We start from the raw sequence: 23,370 nt of genomic DNA, 5'->3' as shown, positions 1-23,370 counted from the left end.
CGGACTGAAGGGTTTCTGACTGTCAGGAAGGTGCTTTAATGTTTCCTTCACCGGCATTTACTGCCGAGTTCTGCTCTGGAAAATGAAACAGAGCTCGCACACTGAAATGCTCCGACGCACCGATTATGGACGTTTAAATTAATCAGGTCAAAGTGATGCTGAGAGATGAGCGGAGCGTCACAGGATCCAGGTGAAGTGGGATATTGTCAATAGATAAGAAATATTAGTTATCAAATACATCTTCAACCCACAGACAGTGAGTTTCCTCCTCCGTCGTCTTCTGAAGGGTTTTGAAGCTGCAGATTGTGTTGGCGGTGTTTACAGCCAGAGCAGCCAAAGAGAGGCAGAGGGCGGAGCCAAGGCGGAGGGGGCGGGGTTTGGGTCGTCCGCAGAGCCGCAGCTCCGCCTCCTATTGGCCCGTAAACCGGCGACCTGTCGGACGTTAGAGGAACTGCTGCCGCCGCCCACACTTCACTGGCTTCAAAATTCACCTGAGGTTTTGGACGCTTGGTTCAAACACAACTTGAGAATATTAACAGTATACACATCAATAATAAATAACAAATATTAACAATATACACATCAATAATAAATAACAAATATTAACAATATACACATCAGTAGACCCTTCTCACACTTCCGGGTTCTACCCAGCGGAAGCGTCATAGTAGGGAAACTCGGCAGCAGTCGCGGCGTCTCTGAATGAGATCGATGCGTCCGTGGAACACACACCTCCGGTTCTTCAACCAGGTTCTGCAACCAGGTTCTGCAACCAGGTTCTTCAACCAGGTTCTTCAACCAGGTTCTTCAACCAGGTTCTGCAACCAGGTTCTTCAACCAGGTTCTTCAACCAGGTTCTTCAACCAGGTTCTTCAACCGGGTTCTTCAACCAGGTTCTTCAACCAGGTTCTTCAACCGAACACGTCGTTCTGTTGGTGGAGCTTCCAGTTACAGAGAGGATGAAGCTTGACAATACAAGCTGCTTTTTGAGAATCACCTTCATCATCTCCTGTGTGTTCTGGAGAGTGTGTGTGTGCTCTGGAGAGTGTGTGTGTGTTCTGGAGAGTGTGTGTGTGTGTGTTCTGGAGAGTGTGTGTGTGCTCTGGAGAGTGTGTGTGTGTTCTGGAGAGTGTGTGTGTGCTCTGGAGAGTGTGTGTGTCTTCTGGAGAGTGTGTGTGTTCTCTGACGCTGAGATTTTCTCTTCTGTTCGCTTCCAGAGGTGAAAAACAAAAACTCTCCCAGATCCAACCTGAAGTTTCGCTTCGACAAGCTGAGCCACTCTGCTGCGGTAAGAGAGTGTGTGTGTGTGTGTGTGTGTGTGTGTGTGTGTGTTGGATATACTGTACCGGCAGGATCATGGTGCTGATATTTGGCCTTGGACGCTCATAAAAGAATAGCAAGAATTTGCTTAAATCTTAATTCAAGAATTACTTAAGAATAGCAAGTCTATCGAAGACGAGAGCCAATCAGCAGGCCGGATGCTGCTGTATCTGGGCTGTGATTGGCTGCCTGGCCGCTGCTTTATGGTTAAAGGTCACCGTTGTGTCATAACTCAGAAACTCGGGCAGCTAAATTTTCTCCAAGTTTCCGACTTCATCGTCCGACTCTGGAGGACGATCATGTGAAATTCCCAAGTAGGAAATTCTCTTTTCCGATACATCTGATGCTCATGAACGCACATCTGATCCTCCGTCTCTTCTCCTGGCCTGTAGTTTGTTGTTAGCACACATGCTTGTTAGCGGCCTCAGCCTGATTCCTGCTTCTCCAAACTCCTCCAACTCACGTCACATATTTGATTCTCCTCAGGAAAAGTCAAAACTCAGCACAGCAACTCAAATCTTTCAAGAAACTGAATGGAAAAAATCACACGCTGTGAATAAAGAAGCTGTTCAGAACATATTGTCCGTTCACTGCACCCTGCTTTCATGTGTCAATACCGTGTACATTTTACCATCAGTATTCGAATTTCAGTCAACTTTGACTCATTTCACAGTTGAATTTGATATTTAGGGGAAACTGACAGTCCTGATTTGGATCCTGTGTGTCCTGATGTGACTCAAACCTTTGTAAACTGTTGTAAACTGTTGTAAACTGTTGTAAACGCTGCTGACGCCTCTCTGTCTTCAGCAGGGACACTAGATGGTGAGGAGAGGAACGGGAGGTTTGCATCATGTATGTATCTGTTATGTATTTATGCATGTATGGTGTACTTTATTTTGCAAAGACGAATACAACCACAATGACAACTACTGCCTGTTGCATTGCATCAGTGTTTTAAATCTCTGTGTTCCTCTGGTAGAGTCTTGGGTCGTGTCTCTTCCTCCATGATAAAACCCCCAAATCAGTGATTCTGTGATCTGTTGCTCCGGTAGAGCAGACTGGAGAATTGTGTTTTTTTCTCTCTCCATTCACTGCCGTCGTCTGGAGGAACAGTCTGAAAATCACTTCTAGCACATAAAGGAGCGCCGACACAGCAGATTCTGACTATATATAAAAAACTAGTCCTGCTGCTGAATTGTTTTGAAGAGTGTTGATGTTTTCATTCCTCTTCTCTTTCCCTTTTCTTCCTTCTCAGCAGCTCACTGAGGCGACGGGAGGGGAAGGAGACAAGATGTCTGCCTGTCCACGCAGAGGAAGAGGACGCAACTAGAGACAGTGATGAATTATCAGACACACACACACACACACACACACACACACACACTCAGGAGGAAGGGAGAGGCCCGGCAGCAGTGCAGCGCCCCCTGCAGGGCTCAGCGGTATCAGTTGCACCTTTTCTGCTAACAGAAGGTTCCTGTCAGCACCTTCAGGACTGTGCATGCTTACAGCCACCTGTCATATTTGTACCTTTTAGAACCTAAATGTACAGGACCTTTCTCTGAGTACACACACACACACACACACACACACACACACTCTCTCTCAGTGTTCCAGTACAACACTACAGAGTGAAGAGGTTGGTGAGGACCAAGGCAGAGCTGAGCTCTGTCAGATGGCCTTATGGCCTAATTCCTGCATCCTACCTTCACCCTGCAGTCAGGTGGTGTCAGATTTACAGTCCGAAGGATTTCCGACCAGGAAGTGCCACATGAACACATGAACGTTATCATGTCGGATGGTCAAGTCGGAGACATCAGGACTGTAGCTGCAGCAGGAATCGGTCGTGACGTCATCACTCTTTCCAACATGGCTGAACAGATCGCAGAGTCGCACGAGAACATGAGAAATTTCGTACATTAAAGCCGAAAATGAACCACAAGTACAAATTTAAAGACATGGATATTCCTTGATAACTATAGTGCTGCAGCATTCAGTTTCCTGTGGTGTTTACATTCATAATCCACTGAAATAGCCGAAGATTGCTCGCTAGCTAGGCTGTCGCTAGCTCGACTGCTAACGTTAACATAAAGCAAGAACGACTCGAATGAGTTGTGACGTATTCCCGACTCGGAGAAAAGTACAATCTGACATCACTTGAATGCAGGGTCAGTACTACGGAAGAGTATTAGGGCCGCTGTAGGTGAATTTTTTTTTACCACAGCCGCGGGGAGGGGGGTAATATTCAGAGAAAAAACTCTAAAAAAAATTAGGAGATTAAAGTCAGAAATATGCGAGAAAAAACTCACAAATTTGCGAGAAAAAACAAAAAAATTCTGAGATTAAAGTCTGAAATTTCCGAGAAAAAATGTTTTGTTTTTTTCCACAAATTTCTGAAGTTTAATCTCAGAAATTCTGAGTTTTTTTACCCCCCTCCCCCTGGCTGCTGTAAAACAAAAACATCACCTACAGCGGCCCTAATGCTCTTCCGACAGTACAGACACACAGAGATACAACAGACAGTCAGTGGTTTGTCGTCCGTCAGTCGAACCTGTTTTCCCTCCAGAGCCTCGTCTCTCCGTCTGTCAGTCAGCGTCCGGCGGCTTCATGCTGAACAGGAAACACACACACTTCATACTTAAAGACTTAAAGCAACACTAAGTGATTGGCGATTATTAACGGCTAAACTAACCGCACCTACGGAGAAATATCTCCGGTTAGGGTTTTCCATAATATACACCAATTTATCAATTAATGGCCAAAAAGAACTTTTATTTTCTCATATTTTCATATAAAAATCCCATAACTTTTACTTCCTGGAAAACTCCAACCAATAAAACCATCACAGACTCCTCCCATAAATAAAACTGCCTTTCTGTAACTGATACTGATCTCCCATTGGTTTACACCGTCAGACACTTTTGAATGACTCCTCCCCCCGTTACGCCCCGCCCCAACATCCTGTTTCGACCAGAAATCTGTCAAATTACAGAAGCAAGATGCTCGTGCTGCTGTTTCATTGTGGCTTCAGGAGAGTTTGTGCAGCAGAGCTGAAGCATCAGAGCTGAATCCTCTGTTCGGAAAATGGATCCTTCGTCTGTTTCATAAGTGACACGGCTGTCAATCATGTTGATCAGGACAGGATACGGTGTCTGCACGTACTTTCCATATGAAGCCAACTTGACACAGTTTGTCCATGGTCAGTCGAAGCCAAGTGAAGCGTAGTCAAGTTTATTTCTGAAGCCGTTTCAGCGGCAGGGCTCACAAAGTCTTCTATAATGTTCAGTTTTATAAATGTGTCTGTAGGAGAAGACTCGGCCCCATCTGTCCTGTCAGTATGAACGACACCTGGAACATTTTGCTCACTGCTTGCAGTACAACTCATTACAATCAAACTGTTGACCAAGACTTGTTCAAACGCTCTTCAACAATTTGTCGTTTTCATCACAACTGTGTGGTTTCAATACAACATGTATTAACAAGGTAACAATACGTGATATTCACATAATGTAAACAACTACGTATCAAACACTTGCAGGTTTAGCCATTGTTAATTTAGCTAGCTAACATGAACCTTTTGTGCCATGTCAAGTTAGTTAACGTTAGCTACGACTTACATTAGCTACCGTGCCACTTAACCTAGATGGATGGCTAAATATTAATAAGTTTAGTCAGCTATAGAAATTAAGTTAGTTAACATGGTAGCTAACTAACTTGCATGGCACAAAAAGGTTCATGTTAGCATGTTAAGACTTTAGCCTTTCACTGATGGAACGGTTAAAGCAGACATAGCTAACGTAGCTACGCTCCTTTTAGCTACAATCTGTGAAAAAATAAGTTAATTATTGTGAAAAGTGTCTTCCGCAAACACATGATTAGTGTGGATGACTTGGTGATGGAAACCGAACGAGTCCCGCTCCGTCCCCCGAAAATCTCTGTTCACACCCCAAAACACAACACAGTCATACAGTGTAAATTTACACTGTAAAAAGTCAGCAGTCAAAATGTGTCTGATGCAGTTGTTTACATTATGTGAGCATCACATATAGATGTTGACCCAACATGTTTTTTATTAATATATATTGTACTGAAGACAAAGGTGTTGAAAATGATCCTTTCTCAGAGCGTATTCTTAACTGTCTGAAGGTTAGCGTGCAGAAAGAAGTAGCATAACCTGTGATGCAAAAACTGACAGAAAAATGTATATTTTGCACTAAAATGACACAATACCTTTGTGGATATTCCTCTGTGGATGTTAAATATGTACAATCTCAACCAGGGCACTAACTGAATATAAACATGATTCTAATTGTCTTGATTGCACTGAAAGCACAAAGTATTTATTTTTTAATCGTATTCTCCTTGATTTGCTATCTGATTTCAGGTGTGAATCCTTTATCTTGTGTCTTAATACCTTTTGCAAAAAAAAAACCTGTAATTTATTCAAGCGATTGTGTACACAATTATTTTCAAAGGGATCATGAGAGGGAAGATGTAACGTAATTTAAAGACGTTGACTGCTATGTGCTGTGTGTCTGTTCTGTGTGACGCATCATGAAGGGAAATTCTCAGATGCAAATGTTCAAATCAGATGTTGTAAAGTTTCTGTACTTCGATGCTGGAGGATAAGGGACTTCTGCACTTTGCTCTGTTGTTGTCCATCTGATGTCACTTTACACCGTCAAGAAACTGGAACCAGAGCTATTGATTGACAGGTGGGTGGGGCTGCGGGGGGTGGGGGGGGGTATTGTCTAGCGCCCCTGCTGGCTGCGTTCCTTACTAACTTTTTAGAAAATCTCCCTGTTCATTCTCGCGTTGATGAATACGAAATAATTTTGCACAGAATTTACTGGAGCAGTTGTTTTTGAATTGGTGAAATTATAAACAACACAATGAAACATTGTGTAAAAAATTCAGTTTTCAAATCAAATCGCAGCGGTGTTCAGTGTGTTCTGTCGTGTCAGATTTCAACGCAACGAACGGGGTGACATGATAACCCCCCCCCCCCCCTCATATACATGGGCTGCCAACTGGGAAAAACGTCAACGATATTTGGCAATGTTAGCTAGCTAGTTAGCATAGAAGGTTAGCAACTATATGTGGAACTTTACATTTCAAATTTATATTTCTATCCATGTACCACACTGTAAAGGTTAAAGGTCATCATTGCGTCAAATTTGGAAACTCTGGTAGCAAATTTTCTCAGACTTTCCGGCTTCATCATCTGAATTTGAACGCCGTTCATGTGAAATTTCCAAGTGGGAAATTAGTTTTTCCGATATCCGATAACACGTGAAGGCAGGTTTAGAGCAGGACTGTGGAACCAACATGGCTGCCACTGAAAACAGCGATGGCCAAAGTCTTTTAATCAGTAGGACTCTGTACTCTGAAACAGCTCGTCAGCGCTGTTCGCTTCGTGCCCTCCTCTCCTCTCAGTGAATGTATTTCAGTCCTGTTTCCTCACCAGGTTTCATTTACACTCAGAACTCTGTCGGTGTTGATTTGCCTTGTACTTCTCTCAGTCTGTGCCAATGGATCAATTGCTCAATAAACTGATGTGTTTTGTGTCGACGCTCTGCCTCGTTCTTCCCAAACTCTGACATGGAGCAGACCTACATCAGTTGTTCTCAAACATTTTCACATCAAGGACCAGTAATCTAGTCCACAGTAGAGCCACAGACCCCATTTGATGAGATTTTGTCTCTCGGACCCAAATCTGAGAATATTGTTATTGTTAGATATATTTTGTCCAGAATTTCATGACTATCTGTATTGTAGGTAGAGAGATAACAGAGAAACTAAAACAGTCATTCTTCTCCATTCTCTAATTGTGTGAAATAGTGATGAAGTTTAACAATTCATCAATTTGCTGGGTACCCTCTGGAATCCCCCAAGGACCCTTGGTGGTCCACAGACCCCACGTTGAGAACCACTGACCTACATGACACAAGCAGGTTAATTCTGCACACAGGATAAGACAGAGAAGAAGAACTGACAGTTTCAGTCCAGAAATCCCACAGACTGCAGAACAAAATCCCTCTAAACTCAAATCGAAGGAAGTCGTCCATCAGCACTGTACCGGCAGAAAAATCATGACTGACTGACTGAGTTATCTGTTTAATAATAACCTTTATTTGTATAGCACCTTTCATACACAACATGCAGCTCAAAGTGCTTTACATCAATAAAAGGCAGATAAAAGACAGATAAAAAGATAAAATTCATATAAAAGAACAAGCAAAATGCATTGCATTAAAAGAATCAAATCAAGTAAAATAGAAAGATAAAAGACCACAACAAATACTCCCACTTTTAGATGCACATTGTGAGTGAACCCATATGTTTTTCTTTCATTTTCTTTTCCCCTGTCCTTCCTGATTCTACTCTTGATCCGATATTTACGTCAGATCTCACTGCCTCAGGCAGACGAGGATCACAGATTCTCCTCTTGGTCAAAAACCTCCTCATCCACAGATGGATGAGGATCATACAGGGTAAAGCTCTGTCCCCCCCACATATAGTGTTCACTCATGTGCAAGTTCTTTTGGATCCTGTCAAGCATTACCCGGACAAGACCAATGAAAATTCGTACTTGCCCGTGTCAGCTCTGTTGGGATCCTGAACAGAAACAGTTAAAATGAAGGCTATTTAAAAGCTAAGCTGAAAAGATACGTTTTTAACAGTCGTTTGAAAATACTTACAGAGCCTCTCTAATATTCTCTGGCAGGATGTTCCACAGTTTAGGAGCAGAGTTAAAAAAGGCTGCATCCCCAATCTTCTTTTGAGTGGGGTTTTGTACTTCTAACAAACCAGCAGCAGAAGACCTGAGGGTCTTGATGGGATGTAGAACAGCAGGGATTCTGTAATGTAGGCCGGTCCTGAGCCATTAAGAGCTTTGTATACAAGTAAAAGAACTTTAAAATCAATTCTAAAGGACACTGGGAGCCAGAGCAATGCAGCTAAACCGGAGTGATCTTCTCTCGCTTCCTTGTTTTTGTTAAAAGCCTAGCTGCAGAGTTTTGGATAAGCTGAAGCCTCTCAATAGACTTTTTTGGGAGGCCGGTAAAAAGGGCGTTGCAGTAGTCCAGTCTGCTTGTAACAAACGCGTGAGTTAGCTTTTCAGCATCTTTCTGGGTCAGGAAGGGCCGCACCTTGGCAATATTTTTAAGATGAAAGAATGCTGTTCTGGTCACCTTGTTTATATGGGAATTAAAACTTAGATCAGAATCTAAGATAACACCCAGGCTTTTTACTTCTGATTTGATCCAGGGATTCAGGTTCCCAAGTCTTGTGGAGAGTTCTTCTCTTTTGGCTTTGGGGCCGACCAAAAGTATTTCTGTCTTATCTTCATTCAGTTTTAAGAAATGTGTGTTCATCCAATCATTGATAGCCAATAGACAAGTAGTGAGGGAGCTTAAGGCATCTGCATGATTTGGCTCTACGGAAATTTATGTTTAGTTTGCATCAGTCAAAATAGTATCACAAGGGACGCCTTTAAAGATCTGATGAAACACAGAAAAAGTGATCAGAACTGAAGCTAGAGGGAATCTTACATTCCCAAACAGCAGGGATCCTGGCTGCTTTCTGTGGAAAACACCAGTGAAGAAGAGAAGATACAAAGAACTGTCCATAAAAGAATGAAGCTGCTGGTGTCTAAACAGTTTTTGTTGGAAACCAGGGAGCTAGATCATGAAGAGAGACAGATCATGGCCTCTAGTACTGGAACATGCAAATGTTAAAAAAGGGCCATTCTCCAAAATAATACCAAGGCACAGTTTTTGCAGTGAAAAATATTAAAAAGCCTTTATTATATTGGCTTACCACCGAGCGTTTTGGCTTACATGCCGAAACTGCATAAAGTGTGCATTTTCTCCATTAAGTTTGTTAATTTTAATACTGTTGGAAGTAATTGAGATGCTAACTATTTTGTTATGTAATAGAGAGCCTAAGCCCCTCCCCTTCCGCTGTCCCCCATGGGACCTTATTTCGGAAAAAATATGTACGGTAGTCAACAGCGAGAGACAAATAATTGTTTGATCCCGTTTGAATTGTGCCATGAATTACACATATGATGTTTTGTCAATTTAAAAGATAATTTTGCAAGTCAAGAAAGTCGCAGTTTGTCGTAAAACAGTAAAGTAACGTTTAGTTTTGTGTGAAACCGCTCAGTGAACTACATCTCTCGTCTCGCACAATATACGTCACCGACACCAACATGGAAGGAAACATAGGAAACACACAGGCATCGTTAACGTTAGCCCCCACTGTACTAAACCTATCCTAAAAAAATTAAATCCGTTCTTCCTGTCTACCTTCCAGGTTGTGTATAATACTCCTGCTCTCTGAGAGGGACTGAGCTTCAGCGGCTCTGGGTAGCTTGTGGAGAGAGAAAGTTATGACGTCACTTACGCGACTTTTGGGTGTGTAGTCTTTCTAATTGCGTATTTTCACAGTCTTTAACTTCAACAGTTTTACGACAAATTGCGACTTTCTTGACTTGCAAAATTATCTTTTAAATTGACAAAACATCATATGTGTAATTCATGGCACAATTCAAACAGGATCAAACAATTATTTGTCTCTCGACGTTGACTACTGCACGTATTTTTTCCGAAATAAGGTCCCATGGTGGTCCACCGGAAGGGGAGGGACTTAGGCTCTCTATAATAAACAACTGTATTTTTACGTCACGTTTTGTGGGCGGGGCATTTTCGCAGCGTCATCGCCCAAACGGAAACAGAAGCACACGACCATCGCCGGGTCACGAAAACAACCGCAACCGTTACAACTAGTACCATGGCGGCCGTGCGTAGCTTACGGGTGTCGGTGAAATCCGACAGCGGCTCCGACCGCTCGGACTCGGATTCGGACTCCGAGTCGGACAGAGATGCCCGCGAATCCGAGCCGATGGAGGTGGAGGAGGGAGAGCTGGAGGCGGAAGACATCTCCGTTAACCGTTCCCTCAAAGAACTGTTGCCGGTGAGTGTCCGCCTAGGCCCGGTCAGACCGGGGACTGGCCTGCTCTCGCGGCCGGGGGAACAGCGCGGAGTGTCGGTGTATGGTAACGGCGACTCCCGGCTCGCTGGGAAGGAGTTGTCAGCACCGTGGCTGTTACTAGCTAACATTTCAGTACGGTTAGCTGCTTTTGACACAGACAAACAGCAGTTTATCATACAGAGTTGCTTTGTTTACTAGCTAACGTTAGCTTAGCATCAGGCAGTTATTCCACTCACTTGTTGCTAGGTTGACGAAACGTGCCGTTCTTCACGTATGGAGAAAACGTCACGCTGAACCGTTCAAAACCTGGCAGTTTAATGTTGCCTTGCTTGTCGGTAAAGGCACACAGCAGGTTGAACGTGACTTAAGACTTTTTACGAATCGTTAGGAGCCGCTCTTCAGTTCGGCATGCCTCCAATACACCAAGCAGCACTTCTTTCAGTAACATTTCAACTTTTAGTATTGGTTCGCCTGTTATTCCCGCAGTTCTCTTCCAACATACGTACACGAGCAGAGTAAACCAATTCTTTAAGTAGATATTTTATTGGAAGTTGTATTGCTTGGTGGGCTATCTTTACATTTCAGACACTTTAAGGCAACATTAAACTGCTAGAGCTTTGACTGGAGTTTGGCCTGACTTTCATATTCACATGAGAGAACGTCTCTCATCGGTGTTAGCTACAGATTGTCTGCAGGTAAGTCTTAAAATGTCAAACTCAACTGTTGAATGTAGTTAACTGTTAGATGTCTTTACATGTCGACACCTCTTGTGTTTTCCGTTGAGAAAGTGTGCGGTTATATTCTGGTAGTTCTACAGTTGCTTTCATTTTCACACTTTCTCTTGTGTAACCAGACTCATATTTCATTCCGGCTGCCAAAAGCCGTCAGCCAGATGCAGGTAAATGCTGGCAGTGGCTGGTAACTTCCACAGGTATCCAACCACCTGCATCTGGAGCTTTAAACTCTTGATGGCTGGTAAAATGTCAAAGTGACCAGTGAATTTTTCGGGATGCAGGTGTCAGTTTCCTGTCCAAGCAGAGAGAAGCAGACCAACAGCAGGACTGATGAGGGAAGATGGAAACAGGAATGAATTAGGCTAGTGATGTTCTCATAGAAATCCTTTAAGGCCTGTGCTGATGTGTTTTGTGTTGCAGGACACAAGCCGGCGCTACGAGAACAAGGCTGGAGCCTTCATCACCGGGATCGACGTCAATTCCAAGGTACCAGACAGACCGGATCCTCCAGCTCACTGGATTCAACTCTGTGTCAGGGTTCAGTCCTCCTGCTGCTGGTTTCCTTTGGTCTGAACCTGAGTGGGAAATGTAGATCCTTTAGATTCACACTGACCAATGATAGCCTTGGAAACAAAAGTCATATGACTCAACAAGCAGCTAGTTTATTGGACAGTTTGAACCTGTCATCCTGCAGGTTAGAGACTAGTCTTCCTGTAACTTTATCTAACATGACAGACATGTCTGTCTCTTCTTCTGTGGTGTTCATACCAGTTAAGAACACATGAAGAAATATCTGAATATGAGCATCAGTCCAGACTTCATTTTGTTCTGCTAGGCTTTCCGTCTCCTACCCATAATCCCTTCCATTTCGGGGTGGTTTCCTGTAGTTGGTTGGATTAATGAACTGCACTGCCGTTACTCTCAGTGCCGTTATTTGGTGCCACCAGGGGTCAAAGGTGAGACTGAGGACTGATCAAACCACAGTTTCCTCAACACAAGCTGAGACAATTAGTTTGAGATTGAGAAACCACTGAGCTTCAATCCATTTTCCTCTGTTAACGTCAGTCTGTGTGAAGCTTCAGTGTTGTGATGTCTGGCTCTCAGCAGACTCCAGGTCAGTTTTAACAGTGTGTCTCTGACTGGACCTGGTCCTGAGCAAGGCACCGACCTGCAGGCTGCTGGTTCCCTTCCAGGGTTTCAGCAGGATACATTCATAAATAACACACACTTCATGTCTTCTGTCTGCCACTTTCTGTGTCAGATGCAAACATGAATAAACTCAACTTAGTCTGCATGGCACTGGAAAAGTCAAACTGGTACCAGCTGACTGGTAGCTAACAGTGTTTTCCAGTAAGTGAAGGCAGGATGGCAGTGCTGTCGTGGTTTATAATGACATGAAGGAAATGGTTTGAAGTTGCTAACGGACTGACCTAAAGACCCAATGAAACGGCGTCTTTACTTCCTGGATTTTATGCATTTCCTGTTGAAACAGGATGTTGGGGCGGGACATGATGTAGGGACGGATCAGGCAAAAGTCTAAACCAATGGAAGACGAGTCAGGGAGAGAACAGCAGTTTTATTTGATGGGAGGGGCGGGGCCGTGCAAAAATCCGATGGTTTTATTGGTTAGAAATGTATATTTCCGCCTCCTGGTGCAGCATGATGTCACCATGAAATATACTCTGTTTTCCAGGAAAGAAAAGGAATGGGAGTTTGTTTCATGGAGACTTTAATGGACCGACTTAACTGAGTTAACAAACTTACTTAAAGGATAAGTTTGCCGCTTTTTGATCTATATTGTGTATATACAAAATCACTGAACTTCTCCTTTAATTTAACCTACTTGCTATCGGAGCTAAATAGCAACAATTCAGACAGAACTTAAGCTAACACTGACATAATGTCAACATAGCCTAACAGTTAACTTTATAATAACTTTACATGTGATTCTCTCAAAACAATCTGCTCCTCATTAGCCTCAGTGTGGCTCTTGTCCAGCGGACGTCGCTGCTGGACGCTGCGTTCAGCACGACTCGCTGAAAATGAAAAATATAATTTTTTAATTTTGTAGAGTTTGACAGTAGAAACCCTTCAGTCCCTGTGACACTTCCCATAATAAACACTTAGGTGCTCATGATGCTGGAAGACAGGTGAAAGCAGCGAGCAGGTGGGATATGCTGTGTTAAAAGTGTGTGTGTGTGTGTGTGTGTGTGTGTGTGTGTGCCACCAGGAGGCGATAGAGAGGAAGGAGAAGCGAGCGAGGCGTTTCCACTTCCAGGCGGAGGTGAGCCTGGCCCAGAGGAACGTGCTGCTGGACAAAGACATCATGAAGAAAGGTGTGTACCGCTCACTTCCTGTTTACATGTTTGTTTGTTTGTTTGTTTGCTTGTTTTCGTCCTGACAGAGGAGAGTCGGCACTGAGCTGCCAAACAAACACAAACTTCAGGATCACACTTTTCTGCCTTGTAAACATCAACAGTCTTGACTGTTACTGTCGATTTAAAATTAGAAGAAATTGCAACCACCAATGCAACTAAACAACATACAGTACCATCCTCCAATAGAACTTGTTGCTCTACTTCTTATTCTACTATCTATTCTACCCTCCCCCCCCCGCCCCCCAGCCATCCCCAGGGTGCGTCTGGAGGCGCTCCATGTGACGGGCGTGGACGACATGAGCACCCAGGACATCTTCGGATACTTTAAGGAATATCCGCCGGCTCACATCGAGTGGATCGACGACGCGTCCTGTGAGTGGAGCACACACACACACACACACACACACACACACACACAGAGAGACACAGACGCACACACACACAGTTCTGATCCCAATACGAATCCCCCTGCTGTGTTTCCTAGGTAACGTGGTATGGCTGGATGACATCACTTCCACCCGGGCGCTCATCAACACCAGCCGGATGCCCGACCCGGAGGCCGTTACCACGGAGACGGGCAGCGCCGAGCAGCCCGGCAAACCCTCTGAACAGGGCAAGGGTGAGGCTCTGAACGGTGTGTGTGTGTGTGTGTGTGTGTGTGTGTGTGTGTGTGTGTTCCCTTCCAGATGGAGCCATGACACAACATAAAATGAGCGCTGCACCTTTAATCCTGTAGCATCAGTTTTACTTTACACAGCTGATATTTGCAGAATTTGTTTCTTAGGTTTCCTTGCGTTGATCTGAATTTAAAGCACATCGGTCTGCAGACACAGACCAGTCCATCCAGTGACCTGAATTGGTTGGTTTTGCCTGTCGCAGGTCGTAGAGGTCAAGGGTCAGATGATGACGAGGATGATGATGAGGAAGAGGGTGAGGTGGACGAGGAAGAGGAGGAGGCAGCGAAAAAGACCGGCGAGGAGATCGAGGGGAAAGACGGCGACGAAGAGGCGCAGAAGAAGAGTAAAGCGGAGGAGAGCCAGGTAGAGACTCCACTAACAAACCATCATGTATCTGATCAGGTTATTGATCAGTACCAGTGACTGATCGATGACCTCACCAGACTTCTGCCTTTAAAGCTCACTTTCCAGCTTGGGACAGAAACCAAGGGCTGCAATTTTGACATGGAAAGTGTGTGTGTGTGTGTGTGTGTGTGTGTGTGTGTGTGTGTCAGATGGATGACCTGTCTCAGGTGGAGAGAGAGTGTCTGCTGCGGAACGAGCTGCGGCCGGCCACCAAACCTTTCAAAGGAAACAAACTCTTCCTGCGCTTCGCCACGCACGGTGAGACACACACACATACATACACACACACACACACACACACACACACACACACACACACACACACACACACACACACTCTACTTTCCTAGTGAGAAACCTCCCAGCCTCAGTTTTGAGGGGAAATTGGTTTTATATTTTATTCAACTTGTCATTAAAAAGTCTTTTAAGTCTTCAGTTAAATTTGAAACCTGCAGTCGGCCTGAATTTGATTTCAACTGATTTCATTGTGATTGGTCAAAGCTGCAGATCATCACTTCCTCTTTCTAACTGCTGTTTGACTGGAGCAGCTTCCTGCATTATCTCCGCTCAGCCAATCAGAAGAGAGTAACACTAGGCTGCAGTCCGCTCAGCCAATCAGAAGTGATGTATTACCAGGGGCTGACCTTTCCTGTATTTTTGTGTTGTTAATTTAACAGGGACGGTGTATATTAATGAACATTTAAAACCAAATGTAAATATGCCAGAGTTACATCTGTTGTCCCTTGGCAGGTTGATGTCAGTTTAATGAATCTACATAAAATAATTATAGTATAACCTATTAAAAAGATAGGAAGAGGGAAAAACACAGGGAGAGGAAAAAAGAAAAATCAACTGATCATAACCAGTCGGATTAGTAGACAGAAGAGAACAGAACAGCACATACAGCTGAAACTGACTCTACAGTAAACGGCCCTAACAGCACACAGAACAACAGACAGCACACAGAACAACAGACAGCACACAGAACAACAGACAGCACACAGAACAACAGACAGCACACAGAACAACAGACAACACACAGACACATCCAGAGGTTTTTAATGTTAAATGAAGTAAGAGCTTCCTGTTGTGTATCTGCAGACGACAGGAAGGAGCCGGGCGCCGCTCGCCGCAGCAGATACTACATGAAGTACGGAAACCCAAACTACGGCGGCATGAAGGGGATCCTGAGCAACTCCTGGTACGACACACACTTCTTCACTGGTTCAAACCCCAAACATCTGACTGACTCGAAGGCCTTAAAATGCCTCCTGAAGCCGATCTGGTTTCTGGTTTCTCATGGTTTTCCGGTGTCTTAAACAGCAATGGTTCTCAAGAGGGGTCCGGGGACCGCCAGGGGTCCCTGAGGGGGTTCCAGGGAGTCCCCGGCAAACTGAAGAATTGTTAAACCTCACCATTAATTTGTTTACTAAAAGTTAACACAATTAGAGAATGTATTAGAATGACTGTTCTGATCTAGGGCTGAACAATTAATCGAAATTTGATCGAAATCGCAATATGGCCTACTGCAATTTTCAAATCGCAGGAGGCGCAATATTTGTTAAAGGTGAAATGTGTCAAAATACCGTTTTAAATGAAATACTGTCGTGCTGCAGAGATGTCCTGCCTACACATCATATTCTACAGACTTAAGAAAACATCTTTGTTTGGTACAGATCCCCGCAAAAATCACACCATAATCATTTTAATACGTTTTTTAATGAAAATGAGAATGATGATGTAAAAATTATCATTCCCTCTAATATCGCAAATTATATCGCAATTGCAATATCAGTCAAAATAATCTGAATTGGATCTTTTTTCAAAATCGTTCAGCCCTGTTCTGATCATAGTTTCTCTGTTATCTCTCTACCTACAACACAGACAGTCATGGAGTTCTGGACAAAAGTGTATCTGGCAATAAAAATGGTCTCAGATTTGGGTTCAAGAGACAAATTCTTATCAAATGGGGGTCTGGGTCTCTAATGTGGACTAGATTAGGGTTCTTTATTTCAAAAAGGCTGAGACTCTCTGTTAAACAGCATGTAGCAGTGGCAGGTGAGGGCAGTGTTCGTTTTAGATCTTATGATAAACATGATGATGATGAATATTTATATTTTTCCAGCTGTTTTTCCAACTAAGTGTGTGTGTGTGTGTGTGTGTGTGTGTGTTCAGGAAGAGGAGGTTTCACACCCGCAGAATCCAGAGAGACGTCATCAAGAGCAAGAAGCCTCTGATCGGAGACAGCATGGGACACACACCGCCATACACACACCGCCACTCCGGTAACACACACACACACACACCTGCAATATGACGTGCACACACTGTCGAGTCAGCGCTTTGAGCCAGTTGGAGCGTTACAAACCGTGAAGAAGAAGGTGGAGCTGCAGGTTGAATAGATTTAAAGAGGAGTTTTGGTTGCTCTGGGGAAGCTGAGCACCTGGCTGGTCTTTGGTGACATCATCACCTGGCGCCAAAGATCGGCCAATAGCAGATGGCCGTTTCAGCAGCATGCTTTTTACCATTAGACGTCAGGCTTCACACAGATTGGGGTTTGGAGTCGAGTTGCTGTTTCATATCAGTTCAGGTTCAGACAGTGTTAGTATTGATCAGTGCACAATCAAGATGTGTATCAATACCTGTTCACATTACAACATGTTAACACAGCTGCTGCTCTTCATACTGACTGCATCCTCTTCCTCCTCCTCCTCTTCCTCTCCTGTTCCTCTTCCTTCTCTCTTCCTTCCCTCTTCTCTCTTTCTCTCTGTCTTCCTCCCTTTCTCCTCCTCTCTTCCTCTCCTCTTCTTCTCCTGCCCCCCCCCCCCCCCCCCTCAGCTGACCTGGTCAACCTGCCTGAGGAGCCCATCAAGGAGGAAGAGGAGGAGGAGGATGAAGAGGAGGGTGAGGAAGACATGGACTCAGACGACAGGGTGGTGGAGTACAGGGAGCGAGGGGACCGGGGCGGCAGCCTGCGCCCGGCGGGGGCGGGGCCGGGTCCCAGTCCGGGGGCGGGCCCCGGGTCCGGGGGGACGCGGGGCCGGGGGGGGCGGTCCCGGTCCCCCTCCCCCTGGTCGGAGTCGGATGAGATGGACTACGACCTGGAGCTGAAGATGATCTCCACCCCGTCGCCCAAGAAGAGCATGAAGATGACCATGTACGCCGACGAGCTGGAGAGCCACCTGAAGACCATCCGGTCAGTCGCCTCTGACCTCTGACCTCTGACCTTTAACCCTTTACCTTTACCTCTTTACCTCTAACCTTTTTGCCCAGTGTTTCTGCCACAGTCCCGGTGCGTGATTGCCGATTTATGACCGAGGCACTGATATGCTGAGAGTTTTAATGCAGAGGTTTTGTGCCTCCTGCCCTCTAGTGGACTGTCAGGTGTACTGCCTGAAGCCCAAACACACACAAGACATTACAGGAGTCAGTTTATCTTAAAGTGACGCTCCACCCAGTTAAAATGTTAGTTTTCTTCTTTAGTCTCACTCTTGAGTTCTATCTTCATCATCCACGAAGATCTGAGCGCTCCTAACATTCAATAACTGTAATAAAATGGAGCTTTTGGCTGAGAGAGAGAGAGGGAGAGGGAGGGAGAGAGAGAGCGAGCGCCGGCTGCTTAACATATGAACCCATGGGAGGATGAATTTGAAATATATGAACTCACTCAGGTAGTCGCTGTAGCCTTTCCTGCTTTCTTGCTTTTCTTTCAGGTACCTCCTTTCCTTTTCACCTTCGTCTGACTTGCCTGTTTCTCTTCTTCTTCTTCTTTTCCTCATGTCATCGTGCAGGAACTCCGTGCGGAGCGACGGCGGCTCGGCCGGAGGCTCGGCCGGAGGCTCGGCCGGCGGCTCGACCGGCGGAGTCCGAGACAGAATCGGCGACTCGGCGCCTCAGAGCGGCCGGGCCAAGAGCTCGTCTCCCAGCAAGGTGACGGACGTCAGGCAGCTGCTGGAGGAGAAGAGACACAGACAGCCCCCCCCTCCGCCCGCCGCCGCCGCCGCCGGGAAGACAGGTCAGAGGCTCACAGGTTCACACACAACAGGTGGTTAGAAAAGGGAGGAGAAGCTGCTTCAAACCAATAAAACAGCACTAGGGGCGGAGCCTGGAGCTGCTGCTCACCTGTCTGATGTCCTACTGACAATATTCCTGTGACCCGGAAATGATCCTGCAAGAGGGAAATGCTGGGAAACAAAAAAGAAAGGGTAATTAGCGAGGGTATTTTATTAATTAGAGAGTATTTAGAGGCTTTCTAATATTTATCTTAAAGAAAGTCTGCATCAGAAGTAAAGGGAGCCGTGTCTCACATCACTTCTGCTCTGTTCTACTTTATGCTCGCTTCATGAGTTTTGTTCCAACACGAGAGATCCACTATTTGGAAAAAGTGGACAGCAGTTAGAACATGTGGTGCTTTTTAACCCCTCACACCCTGAGTTTACCCTTAAATTTCCCCTTAAGTGGCTTGAAAGTTAGAAAAAACACTGAAAGAGACGCTGCAACATTACATTAAGTTTCCCCGTAATTCAGCCTGACATGTTTGGTGTCTTCGGAAACCTTGGGATCTTGACTAGAATTTAAAATAGCGTTCTGTGTGCTTGAATAAAGCTCGGCTGTGAAACAGGAGTTTGTAATGATCGACCCGCCGGCGGGACCGGCAGGGTCAACAAGACTGGATACTCTACATTTTAGAATATTGAATGATGAATCTTGAATGATTTATCCCCCTAAAATGGACAAAGCAGAGCAGCAGACTGAACCATGATGATGATGATGATGAAGATCTGAGCTGCTGGAAGCCTCTTCATGTGTGTGTGAATGTGAACCTGCTGTGTTCCTGTGTGCAGACGTGAGGCAGCGACTGGGGAAGAGGCGTTACTCTCCCGAGAGACGACGCTCCGCCTCCCCCGCCTCCCTCAGAGACACGCCCCCGGCCCGAGAGCCAATCAGCGACGTGCACAGCAGACTGGGCGTGGCCGGCCAGGACGCCAGAGGCCACTACTCCAGCTCCTCCAAAGAGAGGAAGACAGGTACGGGACATGATTCATTCATTCTCTTCATGTCTTTCTGTCTCTTCCTCTTTCCCTCTTCTTCTCTCCCTCACTTCCTCTCTTTCCATCTTTCTGTCTTTCTTTCTCTGTTTGAAGTGTGTGTCAGTTTTATCTCTCCCAGTGTGCAGCAGGAGTCTGTTCAGTTGTTTACCTGTCATTTACACTCGGTGGCCAAAATAATTGGAACAGCAGTTTTCCATAAAATATAAAGCGCTGTCACATCACAGCCTGTTCTTAATCTGATTATCTAGCTGTTTTATGACTTTCAATTCATGTGCAACTTTTAGATTATGGCTCAGCTTTTTGATGAGAATGACAATTAATCACAATTAACTGTTAACAGCAGTCAGGGGCTGCAGGTTTCGCTAAACAAACATGACAGCTCTTTATGTTTTATGGAAAACTGCTGTTCCAGTTATTTTGGCCAGTGAGTGTTTCCAGTGTCAGCCTGTATCTGCGCTCCCATCGCTCCGCTGCAGGACTCTTTATGTCTTACAGCAGCAGTGTGTTGAACGTCTCTGTGTCTGCAGGCGGTCTGTGGAGCCGACTCGGCTCCGCCGAGGACGACGGCGCCGGGCGGCGAGATCGCCGGGCGGCCGGCCGGGCCGGACTCTTCTCCTCCTCCAGGCTGGGAGACGGTGGCAGTGGCGGCGGCGGCGGCGGCAGCGGCGGCAGTGGCGGCGGCACCAGCGCCGGCGGTGACGGCAAGAGGCGAGGCGCGGAGGAAGAGGAGGGGGAGGAAGAGGAGGAGGACGACTCGACGCTGCAGAAGGTGTGGGGAGCCATGATCAAACAGAAACAGGAGCAGCTCACACACAAGATGAAGAAGAGCCGGCTGGACAACCTGCCGTCGCTGCAGATCGAGATCAGCCGCGACAGCAGCGACGCCTCCGACTCCGAGCCCTGAGACAGGAACACCTTCATCACCTCCATCACCTCCATCACCTCCATCACAACACACAGGAACTGTACAGGCTCAACACTCATCCAGGTTCGTCCAGTCTGCGTCTCTGAAGCCCCATACTGATATTTATGGACGGAATCTGCCAATAATCAACATTTTGTGCCGATGCTCAATATCTACATGTGATCGTTTTTATGCCAAAAAGATTCCCGGTGTTCAGTGTTTCCTCCAGAGTTTCCTCAGGTGGAAAATCCTCTGAAACATCACGGGACACTAAAACTCTCCACTGAACACAGACTGAGGACAGTCTGAACCAACATCCACTGGACGGGTTTAAAGTTCTGTGTTTCACCTCTACATCGACACACCAGTGAACCATCAGACTTCAGTATGATGACAGTAAACATCCTCCATCGTTCCTCCTTCACCTGGTGGATCTGGAGGGAAATCTGCTGGATCGCTTTACGGCACAAAACAGGAAGAGTTTTACTTTGCAACTAACTTTACTTTGTTCCAGTTCCTTCTGCTGTTAATAGTTTCCATTAAAGGTGTTATGGGTAAACGTGACACACGGCAACAGAACATACAGCTGTGTGGCCCGGAGCATTGTGGGAGTTGAACCTCCAACCTGACTGTTGCCGCCTCTCTCTCTCTCTCTCCTCTCCTCTCCTCTCCTCTCCTCTCCTCTCCTCTCCTCTCCTCTCATCGTTTTGATTCTCTCCCTCCTGAAGCCAAGGCCTCGACTTTAAAACTGATTTGGGAACGGACTCAACAGACTCTTAAAGGAGAGACAAGAGGGGGAGACGCTGCAGAGAGAGATCAGACTGGGACGTTTTCTGCTGGGGAAACTTCTTTTCTTGGGACATTTTCTCTGTTTTTTTGTGTTTTTGACGCAGCGTTCAGCGTCACATCTGTCCACAGGCACAGGAAACCTGTCTGTCTCTCAGTCAGTCTGTCTCTCAGTCAGTCTGTCTCTCAGTCAGTCTGTCTCTCAGTCTGTCTGTCTCTCAGTCTGTCTGTCTCTCAGTCTGTCTGTCTCTCAGTCTGTCTGTCTCTCAGTCAGTCTGTCTCTCAGTCTGTGGACCCATACACACTGTATAGTACATCATATCTCTGTATGAGTGATGTTAAAACCACAACTGTTTGGTTTTTGTGGCATTGATTTGATTTGAATCCAAAGACTCTGGGCTATAGAGGAGGGGGGGGGGGGGGTGTTGACGCCGCCATATTGACTCCCAGCAGCTCCATTCTGACCCCAGACTGAAATGCCTCGCTGAAAAGGAAAGATGTTTAAAGCAGGCTGAGGTCCAACATGGCCGACAGCAGTGAAGAGGCTGAAAGAGAAAATAAAAATTACACATGATAATAAATTTGTATAGTAGAATTATGTTTTCTTATCCCACAAATCATCTTGAGACCCCCCCCTCCCCAAAATGATCTCGTGGCCCCATGGGGGGTCCCGACCCCCAGGTTGAGAACCAAAGTTCCTGAGCACTGGTCAGATGAGGAAGCGTGATCTGTTGCTCTGCGTCACGTCTCTCTCTCTCTCTCTCTCTCTGTGCAGCCGACGGGTCAGCCTGGAACAGGAGGAGTCACTCTAAGTAAAGTTATTTAATAAAAGGCAGATGGTCTGATCTGATTGGATGTGGGAGCCAACATGGCGGCGGCAGCAGTGACATCATGCAGCTCGTGGTTCGGGTCCAAACGGTTTCAGTCTCTGAGGATTTAACACCAAGAGCCTGAAGGAGACGGAAAACAGCAACAAGCTTTTTTGGGGGGATTTTTTTTTCTGTCATTTTTTTTTTTTACACTTTAAAAGATGGATTCTTCCTCGGTGGTTTTGTGTCCAAACCGACGGTCTGACTTGATCTTCAGTGTCAGAGTCGATCCGCTCGTGAACTGCAGTGAGAATCCAGTGAATCCGGTTCAGTCCTGCAGTGTGAAAGTCTCCCAGCTGTGAGGAAACTGAATGTGAACCGCAGGGAACAGAACCGAAGTCCATTAAATTCCATGAAATTCCACTTCTGAGAGAGTTTGTCTCGACTCGCTGAACATTAAAAATCAAAACATTATTAATCAAATAAAATCAAACGCATTCAGTCGTAACGTCTGGATTACCGTCACATGTTCTGCGTCAAATCCCACCTGAAAGGTTCCTTTTAACATGTTATGATATTCAGTATTGATCATATGTAACACTACTGTAATCTCATATGTGGTGAGAAGAAAAAAAAAAAAAGGAATTTCACTGAATTCAATTCCACTTCCTGAAATCCATGTGTTGATGAGCCAGTCAGCTGTAAGAAGCACTGACCGCCTCCTGTCAGTCATGTTGTCAGTTCATCCCTCGACTCACTTCACTGAGGCTAAATAAAGACTCTTCTCTTTTTCTATCTGCTCTCTACTTTTATTGGGATTCTACTTGAAAGGTTCGGATGTTTCCTCCCAACCTGCATCAGCTAAATAACAAAGTTCTTCCTGGAAGTCTGATTGGTGGATTTTCTTTATGATTTGCACACAAAGGTGTCGATTGGCCGGTTTGACCGACGACACGTTTTACGTTGTCGGAGCCGCCATCGTTAGCTTTACAAATTTTCCCATTCAACACTGACAGTGACCTGACTATACATAATACTGACTCTAGTGCAGCTTGACCTTAAAGCAATAATCCACTTAGTTCTAACATGGATGAAACCAGAATATAATCTACTGACCGAAGACCAGATGCAGCTGGACCAGTTTGTAGAGTTTGAATGAGGCGGAAATCTCCTGGAAACTGACACTGAACACGTTGGTGAACAGATTCAGCATCAGATCCTGCTGGAAGACCGTAAAGCATCCCGGGTCCTTCGACATTTAGCATTTCTGTTCTTGCTTTACACTAAAATTAGTATTTAAAAATAAAAGTAG

The 23,370-nt window shown here is 45.4% G+C and overlaps 2 protein-coding genes across 5 annotated transcripts in view; both read left to right on the top strand.

The window, feature by feature from the left end:
• Positions 1-2,650, top strand: part of LOC139917956 (rap1 GTPase-activating protein 2-like) — a 13,093-nt gene extending 10,443 nt beyond the window's left edge. The window contains exons 12-13 of the mRNA XM_078286676.1: positions 1,218-1,288; positions 2,576-2,650. Of these exons, the coding sequence (XP_078142802.1) occupies positions 1,218-1,288; positions 2,576-2,650 (146 nt within the window). The remainder of the gene's footprint in view (positions 1-1,217; positions 1,289-2,575) is intronic.
• Positions 2,651-10,081: 7,431 nt separating this feature from the next.
• ncbp3 (nuclear cap binding subunit 3) lies at positions 10,082-22,853 on the top strand. Of its 4 annotated transcripts, none has more exons than XR_013506873.1 (14): positions 10,082-10,296; positions 11,469-11,534; positions 13,279-13,384; positions 13,673-13,798; positions 13,911-14,045; positions 14,306-14,493; positions 14,658-14,766; positions 15,610-15,709; positions 16,684-16,793; positions 17,347-17,704; positions 18,300-18,523; positions 19,353-19,535; positions 20,087-21,394; positions 21,488-22,853. XR_013506873.1 is itself a non-coding variant. In XM_078286890.1 (13 exons), exons 1-13 carry the CDS (start codon positions 10,114-10,116, stop codon positions 20,461-20,463), a joined length of 2,238 nt encoding a protein of 745 aa, XP_078143016.1. In that variant the 5' UTR covers positions 10,082-10,113; the 3' UTR covers positions 20,464-22,853. The 4 variants fall into 4 exon arrangements, 2 of the variants coding, with proteins under 2 accessions (XP_078143016.1, XP_078143015.1); XR_013506872.1 differs by having other exon boundaries at positions 21,444-22,853; XM_078286890.1 differs by having other exon boundaries at positions 14,306-14,466; positions 20,087-22,853.
• Positions 22,854-23,370: the final 517 nt, after the last annotated feature.

This window comes from Centroberyx gerrardi, chromosome 11 (assembly GCF_048128805.1).
Source record: "Centroberyx gerrardi isolate f3 chromosome 11, fCenGer3.hap1.cur.20231027, whole genome shotgun sequence".
Classification (NCBI taxonomy): domain Eukaryota; kingdom Metazoa; phylum Chordata; class Actinopteri; order Beryciformes; family Berycidae; genus Centroberyx; species Centroberyx gerrardi.
The sequence above is the reverse complement of the archived record's forward strand: the minus strand, read 5'-3'. Positions and strand labels throughout refer to the sequence as shown.

Bases quoted from the DNA above. Each gene is read 5' to 3' on its own strand.
- ncbp3 (XM_078286889.1), top strand. From the start codon at position 10,114: ATGGCGGCCGTGCGTAGCTTACGGGTGTCGGTGAAATCCGACAGCGGC. The intron at 14,494-14,657 runs GTATCTGATCAG...TGTGTGTGTCAG, and splicing joins CTCCACTAACAAACCATCAT to ATGGATGACCTGTCTCAGGT. The intron at 17,705-18,299 runs GTCAGTCGCCTC...GTCATCGTGCAG, and splicing joins AGCCACCTGAAGACCATCCG to GAACTCCGTGCGGAGCGACG.